The following is a 10,885-nucleotide window of genomic DNA, read 5'->3' on the forward strand; positions in this document are numbered from 1 at the left end:
ATCATGATCATTTGGAAGTAAGTCCCATTGAATAGATCATGACTTGCACTTGGGTAATCATGCTTAGGATCAATAATGCAAATTTTGCCCTTGCTTTTTACCAGTTCATCACTCTGGATGCCAACGTGAGAACTCTAAAAGTTGTGGCTGTTATTTCTTCAAGGGAAATGCCCAGAGACCATTTTATATAGCTGGACCATCATGGTCAATGACTCTTTGACCCAAATTCTAGAGATCCACATGGTGTTTAGATAACTAGACTCAAGGAAGAAGAAAAAACAATGTTCTTTCATTAAATTTGTCAGGATGCACAAGATGGTGGGTGGTATGTGATGGTTTCCACTGATCAATAGGTGGATCTTAAATCTCATTGGGAGAATCTTTCAGAGCAATGGGCACTTCTCTTACAGCCTGAGCTAAAGATTTAAGCTCCACGGGTGGCCCATCACAGATGACCATACCTCTCCCAGGGGAGAAATTCATTGTGCATGGACAACATGAAGATGAGTGCACATTTGAGCCAGAAGAAAACACCAGTGGACGTAGCTAGCGATAGCCTGCTCCTTTCACTGTCGGTGTGGCCTATACTTTCTCCATCACACTCCGAGGCAGGGTCTGTGGGGAGTGGAGCTCCATTGATTGCCTCCTGCGAACATCACGCTCCTCCCAGTCTTCTTCCGGCTCGTAGCCTTTGAAGATTGCTAGCCTCTCCGAGAGGGTCTTTGCATGGGGGAAGAGAGCGTAGTGGTAGAGCAAGGAAGCCACCACCGCTCCAGCCATTGGACCCAGCCAGAAGACCTGAGGGAGGAAAGGAGAGAACGAGAGAGATACAAGGTTGATGGTTGACCAGGATGAACATTCTTGGATAAATTCTGGTACCAAACCATTTATAGAAGGTAGCATTGCATCTCAGACTTTTGGCTAAGATTAAGTGTAGTATAGAAGACAGCTCCTCCCCCATTAGACCTCACAATTCAAGGTTTCCCACAATAGGGCATTAGAGCCCCCCCCCCAATATATTGCAATTTATGTAATTAGGGGGAAAGAGGTATGGGTGTGCTGGTGCAGTTGGAAAACTCAAGATTACCAAATAGCTTTTGGCCAAATATTTAGTTGGCCATTCCAATTGTCAGGAGTATGGGCAGGAGTCAGGCTCTGGGGCCTGTAGTGCTTTGCAGGACTGGGGCCTGCCTCAGCTTGTGCTGGGGAAGCAAGGAGTGGCCACTCAGGTGAGGCCTCAGCTTGTGCTGGAGAGGCAAGGAGTGACCACTCAGGTGAGACCACTTGATACCTCACTGCACCTGGTGGCAGGAGCTGGGAGGGATAAAAGCTCAGCATTTCCCATCAGCTCTTTGCCACAGCAACACTATCCCTGCCTGGTTGCATCTGGCCTCTTGCTCCTTGCTCTTTGGACCCTTGCCTTTGCCGACGCCTTGATCCTCGACCCTTGGACCTCTGCCTTGCCGACGCCCTGATCCTCGACCCTTGGACCTCTGCCTTGCTGACGCCTTGATCCTCGACCCCCAGACCTTCACCTCTGCCTTGCTCCTTGACCTTCGACTGCCTGCTGCTGGACCCTCAACCCTGCATCTGTTCCTGCTTCTACACCACCATCTTGCTTCTGGTCCTGACGTCCTCAGCCAGGGCTTCAACCGCCCACTGACCGGACCGTGACACCAGTTTCATGTGCAGTTCTTCACGTCTGCAGCTCCTGGTCACACGCAGCTTCCCCCTCCACTCCTTTACTCTCCCAGTTGTCCTGCTCTTTTCAGATTCCTCCCTCTGGCTTTCTCCTTGATGTTCTGGACCACTTCCTCTTCCAAACCCCCATCTGCATTTTACTAACTCTTTCCACCCCCAACTTCTGTTCAGCTCATGTCCTCTCTTTTGCTCGGTGATTGAACCTGGTACTTTCTGCATGCAAAAGTTGTGCTCTGTCTCCAAGTTACAGTTCTTCCCCTAAGAAATGAAGAAAGTGTTGCCTATAACAGATCAAAGGCAATGGCCCTCTATTGTTCCATATCCAACTATTTGCCACTGTTGAACCTGCTTAGCAGTTGATGCTAAGCAGTTATAGCTGTTGTTACTGAGCTATAATTACATTTTGGTCTGTGACCGTTTAATAAAATTTGATTTGCTATAATTACTGCCTCATTTTATCTCTGGGCCCTCCTCCCTGCCCTGCTCTCAAGAATCCAAGCAGTTCGGTGAATGGCAGCCCTCTTTGTTACAACAGGGCAGCTCAGGGATGCTTCATAACTACTATAATAATAATACTAATAAAGCCTTATCACATGTGTTTTTGGTTTGGCCCAATATGTGGGAAGTTAAAAAATCAATGGATATCTGCCAAACTTGCTAATAGCTTTTACTTCCTTCATTTTTTCACCTCATTGAACACAAATGTTAAGTTGTCTCCATATTTTAAAAAATAGACGAAAGAAAGATCCAATGGAAAACTACCCTAAAGCTGGCTAAAACCAGAATCTGAAGAACTCATTCCGGTGTTAACTAGAACCAGAATGGGGTTTATACTCTACTGCTGAGTCACAAAGAACAAGTCACTTAAACCTTTACTGGCTTCAAACCAGCTCAACCAATGGAAGACAATCTTACTTGGCTACAAGTGATCACCAAAGAAAAACTTGCCTATGGTTCTTGTTGCCAATCACTATGTCTTTCTTTCAACTGGCAGCTCTTGTATCCACATAATAGTCTTCCTTTGCCAACAGGCTTTCTGATCCCTGAAAAGTCAGGAAATCCACATGGCCCATAAGCATCTCATCTTGACCAAGCCATGGTTTGGTCTTGAATATGCGTCAATGGTCCGGTTTTTTTTTTTACCAGGGATGGTTCAAATTACTGGTACATGTCCCTGTGAAAACACTGGCCCTATTTTGGTTGCTGTTTTGCATTTTGGGGATTCCTTTGTTTAAAAGTGTTGTTTTGAATTGCTAGGCTTGATGTTTTCCAGCAAGCCTCTTTCAGCCTGTTCCTTTAGGTCCCCCAAAAGCTGTATCTCTCAGAATAGGAGGGGATGCATCTTGTCTGCTGTGAACATGCATGAATGCAAGGCTGGCTCCAGGTATGAACCCCCCCCCCACTCCCTCCACCTTCTCCTCACACTCATAGTTATTTCTACTAGCCATAGGTATGCTATAGGCAGCAGGGACACATGTGCTGGGGTGCAGCAACAGAATTGCCCTTCCAACACCAGCATTATACTTATCTCAATGGGGATGGACAGAGTTGTGGGCAGGTTGGGGCCATGCGGGTACAGTGGCAGGACCCCCTCCACCCACCTGACCCTCTCACTGGTGCACTCATTTGGCCCTGACCTTGCTGGTCGCTGTCCCAGCTCAGCCCCATCCAGGTAAAAAGCAGTGATGTTTACCCCCATCCAGGTAAACAGCAGTGATCAGGAGGATAGCTCTGAGGTTCTGCTCCACTACCACTACTGGGCACAATCCATTAGGAGTCTTACCCAGTGGCTGTCAAATTCACCCACAATCACAGCAGGACCAAAAGATCTAGCAGGGTTCATGGAGCAGCCAGTGTAGTAGATCTAGGGGAAAAAAAAGAAAAGCATTTATTGCTATGGATATTAGTGTTGGAGTCAAAACATTACCTTTATATGGCTAGTGACTTGCTGAGTTAAAGAGGGAAATAAATGATGCCAAAAATATTGAGACTTTTCTTGTGGAAACATCAAGGGTCATTATATTTCATCATTTTCCCAAGACCCCCAAGTATCATCTGGTCATCAGGCCTTTCTCATAGTTCTTGGGCATCTGATGGCAGCCATCGGGCAGGAGAACAGGGCCTAGGGCATGCCCGAGGGCCTCAGATAAGTGCATTATTTCTGTCTCACCAAACGCTTCTTACTACAGAGCCATATGGGCTGTAAATGGTACAGGGGGACTGCGGAAAATGCTTATTCATCTCACAGTGCTTCCTCAATGCTGTGAGTATATGGGACTGTTTCTATGGATCTTTCCCAGAGAATCAGTGCAACTCTTGTGTGTGACTTTTAAAGGTCACCTGATAAGGGAAACATTTTCTGAAAGAGCTTCCCATACTGAATGGTTTAGTTCATGTAAAATATGCAGGGATGTGTGGTATGCAAAATGAACCACAGATAGAGAAGGAAAGCCATTGATTTAAGGTTGTTGAAATGTTAATTAGAAAATTATACACACACACACACACACACACACACACACACACACACACACAAAGATGATGTCATCTTGATCGAGATGTGATCTCTGATTGGTTGGGATGTGTGTAACGGATTAGCCCTGGTATGGAAGATTCATTACACCCTGGATTGGACCCCTTCGTCTCATAATTTGTTGACAGCGCCGGAGTTTCGTTGCAATGTGCAATGTGATTAATTCAAGGAGGTGGAAGCAGCAAAGGGGTGGGGGAAGAAAATGGCACTGAAGTTTCAGCAGCCCAGAGGAAACAGCAGTGTTGAACAGGATTTGTTTTTAAAGAGATGTATATTTGAACATTTGAAGTGGGTGTCAGGAGAAATTTCCACCCAACCAAAACAGTTTGATTAGAATGAAAAAGTGAAACTGTTGCATATTTGGTGCAGTCCCCAACACCAACCATTCCTCCTGACAGGGCAGTCTTGAGCAGGTTGGGCGCCCTGGCGCTGAGGCACGGAGATCGCTCCAGCGCCCCTGCCCTCGCAGTGCGCAGCACGGCTTCCGCACGGCTTTGCCGCGCAGTGCCCCGCCTGCCGGCCCGGCGCCCTGGGCCACCGGGACTCTACCTAGAGCTGGCCCTGCCTCCTGATCTCCCAGCCCTGGGAAGGTAAGATAGGTGTATTGCACCCTCTTAAACACAGGGGACACATGCCCTGCTGTCAGTATTTTCATCCATTCATACTCAGCAGTTGTCAACAAATGCTCTTGAAATACACACCCCAAGCAGGTGACCCAGGACAACAGAGAAACCAATGGACAAGGCTGGGGATCCCAGGTTATCACTCCTGCGGTCATCAGTTGAGGCAAAAATGCACAGGACCAACTGGAAGGTGAGGAACAGTTCCATGGTGACCGCCTGACCTGATGTTGTATTATTGTGTACCTGAAAAAAATAGAAGAAAATTAAGCACTTCCTTGAAGATTCTTGCCATTGTATCACACACTGAAGGAGAAGATGGCATAAATACTAGCATTTGGCTGTGTGACAGTTAAGGGCAGTTATGAGTGTGAGCAATGCCACTAATTATGTGATATATAATTTAGCAAATAGTGATAAATATGTGTGCGTGTGTGCGTGCGTACACACACACACACACATGTACTTGGGTGAACCTTTGTTTCCACTTTGGCACAAGGTCTTTGCAATAGTTGTCTGTTGACAACCTTGAATGAACACAAAGATAACATCTCTATTATTTGCCTCTTTTGCAACTACAATGGCATTTTGATTTGCCTTAATCTTATGTAAGTTGTGGGCAGGTGGGGAAGAGAATGATTTGCAATGCCACTGGCATTCTGGCAACAGCAAAGATTTTCATCTGTGACGCACTTGCCCTGCTGGACACAATAAATATAAACATACTTCACTATTGAAATTTTGAATACATGACTGCACAGATTCCTGATATGCTTATGCCTAGCTTGCAAAGCAGGCACAGCTAAAGCTCAGACCTGCCTAACTGTATTATAATGAAGAGATGCTGTGGCTTGACTAGTAGTAGACAACCTCTCTATTCTTGGGCAGTCCAAATCAAGGAGCAAAAATAGGATATTTATTGAGCCTCTGGTGCACCACCCACCATACATGACTGGTTGACTGCATTCATCTTGGTAGATTGCAAATTGTGTTTAGGGGTGGTTCTTTCCACATGATTGTTCTGGGTGTGGCTCACAGGAGCACTCCTGCAAGCTAGCATTCCACACTGAGGTCACTCTAAAACTACACCATTTGTGTAATTTATTAATTTGCCGCAAAGGAAGTGGGATGGGGGTGAGGAGGAGCTCCCTATCCCAAACATATGAGATCTCTCACTCATTGCCCAAGCTTCTCTTTGAAGCATAGAGTCTTGCTTTACATAGAAATAATGAAACATCTTACATTAATGTCAAAGTGCAGAATCTGATGCTCCAAAGAGAACATTTGCATTTCTGTAGCGCACTCTGGGAATCATGGAAAACACACAACAGCCCTACAGAAGATGTATGGCGGGGTGTCCAAACTTTTTTCAAAGAGGGCCAGATTTGATGAAGTGAACATGCATGAGGGCTGCCCAAAATTGTTGACCTTTTCTTAAAGATTGAAGTTGTTGACCTTTTTTTAGCACCCCGAGAAGGAACTTCCTGTGGGGGCCAAATTAGGCCCTGGGCCGGACTTTGGACATGCCTGATGTATGGCAATTCATGCTGTCAAAGAAATTGTTTTCCTCCTTGTCCAGCGAGCGCTGGTGTCTGATGCGACTCAGTCAGTAGCTCATTAGGGAAGTAAACTGAGTGATAAGAATCAGAACTGAGTCCATGGAGAGAAGGGAAAGGATCCCAGAGCATTGCATCATCCAAGATCAAGAGCATTCTGTTGTGGTAATCTTGTGAATGTTCCACCACATATGACAACTTGTCACTTCTGGAAGAATTCCCAAAGTTTCATGCCTTTCCAACCTAGCTATTTAATTAATATGGTTCCCAATGAGAACATTGAGTTCAGAAGATACTGGTGGGTACTAGATTTATTATACCTAATACTATTATGTCTGGAGCAGTCATCCTTATTCACACTACCTCAGCTTCCCGCTCCCCTAATTTGTTTCCTGGAGAATTCATGCCCCCCCCCCCCCGAGTAGCCAATGTGGAGCCCTCCAGATTTTGGTGGACTACAACTCCCATCATCCTCGATCATCAACTGTACTGGCTAGGGTTGATGGGAGATGTAATCCCAAACGTTTGGAGAGTACCACATTTCCATATACAGTGGAACCTCGGTTTACGAACACCTCGGTTTACGAATTTTCGGTTTACGAACGCCGCGGACCCATCTGGAATGGATTAATTCACTTTCCATTACTTTCAATGGGAAAGTCCGCTTCAGTTTATGAACACTTCAGTTTATGAGCAGACTTCCGGAACCAATTACACCCATGCTTCGGGTTAAGTACGCTTCAGGTTGAGTACTCTGCGGACCCGTCTGGAACGGATTAATCCACTTTCCATTACTTTCAATGGGAAAGTTTGCTTCAGTTTATGAACGCTTCAGTTTAAGTACTCCGCGGCCCGTCTGGAACAGATTAATCCACTTTCCATTACTTTCAATGGGAAAGTTCGCTTCAGTTTATGAACAGACTTTCGGAACCAATTGTGTTCATAAACCGAGGTACCACTGTATCTTCTACCTTTGTGCTAAAGCTCTACAAAGTGCAGTTTGACCAAAAGGGAACTCTCAACAAAAGCATGCTATTTGTTCTAGAAGAACAAACAACTAAACTTTAATAAGCTACCTCTCACAATAGTATCATGAACTATCTCCTGACTAATGCCAAAAAACTATAACACTGAGAGTCATAATCATTCTCAAAGAATGCTCATTATGACATCTGGATGGGTGTGCATTTAGCAGCTCTAGAACCTAACTAAATATAATTATAATTATGTAAGTGTCCTGATTCTATTTTATGACTGGGTTGAGTAAAAATCAGTATGTTAATAATTATTAGGGCTGGGAACAGAAAACAACATTTAGCTCAAAAGGTCTGCTTACAGGCTCAAATGAACATCATGCTTGGCCTCAGAGTGGTCTCACCTCATTGCCTGAAATCTCAGGCAATTTGTTGACTAAGTGGAAGTCAACAAATGCATCACAAAATCATTTTTGGTACCGTGTTTCTCCAAAAATATGACACCGTCTTATATTTATTTTTCCTCAAAAAAACCCCCACGGTGGCTTATTTTCAGGGGATGTCTTTTTTATATTAAGTATGGTACAGTTTAACCTACAAGGTTAAACTGCCTATCACTATGGCTTATTTTCAGGGTATGGCTTATTTTCGGAGAAACACGGTAGTAGCATTGAATTTGCTGGCAGAATGGATGGAACCTGCAATTTTCAGACAAGGAGATGCAGGGAGGGTGATTGTGTTAGGCAACTCTAAAGTTTTGGACATTTTTCAAAAGAAGATGATTTCACACTGTGAGCAATTTGCACATGACATGCAACATTCAGATGGCCCCTAGGTTAGTACTCTGCAAAATATAACAAGGATAAGTTGGATTGTTAAACTTTTCAAAAACATTTGAATGCATATATGGTTTAATCAAATTAGTTCAGATTAAATAGAAATTTTCTCTCTCCAAAGCTGGGGAACTCCCCAGTTTAGGGCCCCTCTAGACAACCTTTTTATTGCACATTCATCATTATTTGTGCTCATGATGCTATTAGAGCAGTCATACACAGCCACCCTTCAATATTGTTTGTGCCTGTAACTTCCCATTGAAATCCCCTATCTTTTCATAACACAAACACTCTGGTCCCCCACCCCCCCCACGCTGTTACTGTGCTATCAATCCTCTGGGCAGCAATAATGCGGTTCCATTGGGAAGCATCACAGATGAACTAACAAAGCAGAGTAAATCCACACACTATTATTGTGTCAAGAACATGTTGCAGAACACACCCCAAATGAACATTAGCCTGGAGAAGCCCTTTATCTGAGCCAAAACAAACTGATTCAAACCCATCATATGCCGAGTCAAGGATGCAACAAGGTCAATTCCTTTCCTCAACCTGTGAGTCTCCAACCTCATCCCATGCTTCAATAGTCCACCAGCTTTCAGCTTCCAAGCTCCTTCCTATGTGCTTTCTCACCTGTTCAGTTTGCTGCTACTCTTCCCCCTTTCCCTGTTAGTAAGGCTACTGAAAAAGCTAGTTTTTTCCTTTATTTTTGTTCTTTCTTTTACTGGCGACAACACACAACAGGTAAAAGTGCCCGTTACCCTGTAGTTTTAAGTTGTTTGTGACAATCTAGCTTCTTTTAATTTGCACTGACAATTGATAGTTCCATCTGAGTCTTTTTAAACCCAGAACGATAGCCTTACCCAGTGTTTCCCAAGCTTGGGTCGCCAGAGGTTTTTGGACTACATCTCCCATCATCCTTAGCTAGTAAGGCCAGTGGTCAAGGATGATGAGAATTGTAGTCAAGATACAGCTGGAGACCCAAGTTTGGGAAGCACTGGCCTAACCTATGCAGGTGTATAATCAAACTAAATTGGGAGCCCCCTCCCCTGCAAAAAATTTTTTTTTCTTATAACAGCCTACAACAAAGTCTGGCTGTCACTGCTATAGATCAGAACAGGAGTCTTGTGCAATGTATCTTCCACAATCCTGGATTGTACTGAAGGATGTCAGTAGTGGGCCAGTTTGGTAACGTAAGGTATTGGACAGGTCTAGGACACACAAGACTTGGGCTCAAATCCCCACCCAGCCATGAAGCACACTGGGTGACCTTAGGCCAGTCACCATCTCTCAGACTAAGTTACTTCACAAGGATGTTGCAAAGCTAACATGGAAAGGGGGGGGGACCATCTAGGTCAGGCACAGGCAAACGCAGCCCTGCAGATGTTTTGGGACTACAATTCCCATCATCCCTAGATAATAGGACCAGTGGTCAGGGATGATGGGAGTTGTAGTCCCCAAACATCTGGAGGGCTGGAGTTTGCCTATGCCTGATCTAGGTAGCCCCAAGCTCCTTGGAGGAAAGGCAGGAATAGAGACTAGAGAGAAACCGGGGTCCGTGATTTCTTTTTAGCAAAAGGTTCCTTGAACATCCTAGTATGGACACACCCTGCTGTAATCATCCCTCCCTCCCACTTTTGCAGGTACTGGAATCCTTACCCTGTTGATGGACAAGTTCCCTCGGATGTGAGGTGGTGTGATTTGATGCAGGAGGGCTGCCCCTGTCACAGCTCCCAGGATCTGCGCTGCCACGTAGAAGATGGCCCTCAGGAAGGAGACCTGGGAGCCTACTAGGCATGCGACAGTCACAGCAGGGTTAATATGGGCACCACTGACATGGCCCACAGCCTGTACCAAGGTCGCTATAGCCAAGCCAAAAGCCAGCGAGATCTGGAGAACATTGGGTGGGGACGCAGGCCAGTTGAGTGCAGCCCCTAGCCCAAAGAAGATGAAGAGCAGCGTAGCTAGAAATTCAGCAAGGACAGCTCGAGAGAAGGCCACGGAGCGGAGTTCCCACATCATGGATGACCTGAAGACAGAAGAGGCTGAGACCAGTAGCTTCAACTCTCTGGCTTAGTGGTGGGTGCTGTGTATTCTGGATGGATGAGGTCTATGTGTGTGCAGGTCTATGTGTGTGCATATATATCTGCCTGCAGAACAGCAAGAGATCTCTAAGTGGAGGTGGAGTTTGGAAGCTTAATGCTTTTCCATGCTTGTTCCACCTGAGGAGGTTTCAGACCCTGCCTTCTTCCCTGGGAAATTAACATTTGCCAACCTAATACCTTTTTTTTTTTTTTTACCTTGAGACCGGCAGTCCACCCGACAGTCACAGGCTAAGTTGCAATATTTCCTTCCACACATCCACAGTTTTCTTCACCTCTGCCCTTTCCTTCTTCAGGCCCTGGCACCAAGGCACCCTGGCATGTTCCAGGCATTGCATTGTGGGAAATTTTAAATCAGCAGTGGGGAAGCTTTTTCAGCCTAGGCAACCTTTTGAGGGCCACATACCAGGGTTGGGCAGGGCAGAGGCAAAGGGGGGGAATCAAATGCAAACAATACCTGTGTTGTTGTTGTTGTTTAGTCATTTAGTCGTGTCCGACTCTTCGTGACCCCATGGACCATAGCACGCCAGGCACTCCTGTCTTCCACTGCCTCCCGCAGTTTGGTC

General features: G+C 45.5%; 1 protein-coding gene across 1 annotated transcript; it reads right to left on the reverse strand.

Annotated features, from left to right (window-relative positions):
* Window positions 1–570: 570 nt before the first annotated feature.
* On the reverse strand, window positions 571–10,239 carry LOC118078183 (aquaporin-2-like). The gene is made up of 4 exons (XM_035101920.2): window positions 9,877–10,239; window positions 4,936–5,100; window positions 3,485–3,565; window positions 571–798 (listed from the first exon to the last, which is right to left on the reverse strand). Exons 1-4 carry the CDS (start codon window positions 10,237–10,239, stop codon window positions 583–585), a joined length of 825 nt encoding a protein of 274 aa, XP_034957811.1. The 3' UTR covers window positions 571–582.
* Window positions 10,240–10,885: the final 646 nt, after the last annotated feature.

This window comes from Zootoca vivipara, chromosome 2 (assembly GCF_963506605.1).
Source record: "Zootoca vivipara chromosome 2, rZooViv1.1, whole genome shotgun sequence".
In the NCBI taxonomy this organism is placed as follows: domain Eukaryota; kingdom Metazoa; phylum Chordata; class Lepidosauria; order Squamata; family Lacertidae; genus Zootoca; species Zootoca vivipara.

Excerpts from the sequence above, each read along its gene's own strand:
- LOC118078183 (XM_035101920.2), bottom strand. The coding sequence starts at position 10,239 with ATGATGTGGGAACTCCGCTCCGTGGCCTTCTCTCGAGCTGTCCTTGCT. Across the intron at positions 5,101-9,876 it reads GGAACTTGTCCATCAACAGG|GTACACAATAATACAACATC; the intron begins GTAAGGATTCCA and ends TATTTTTTTCAG. Across the intron at positions 3,566-4,935 it reads TCCTGGGTCACCTGCTTGGG|ATCTACTACACTGGCTGCTC; the intron begins GTGTGTATTTCA and ends TTTTTCCCCTAG.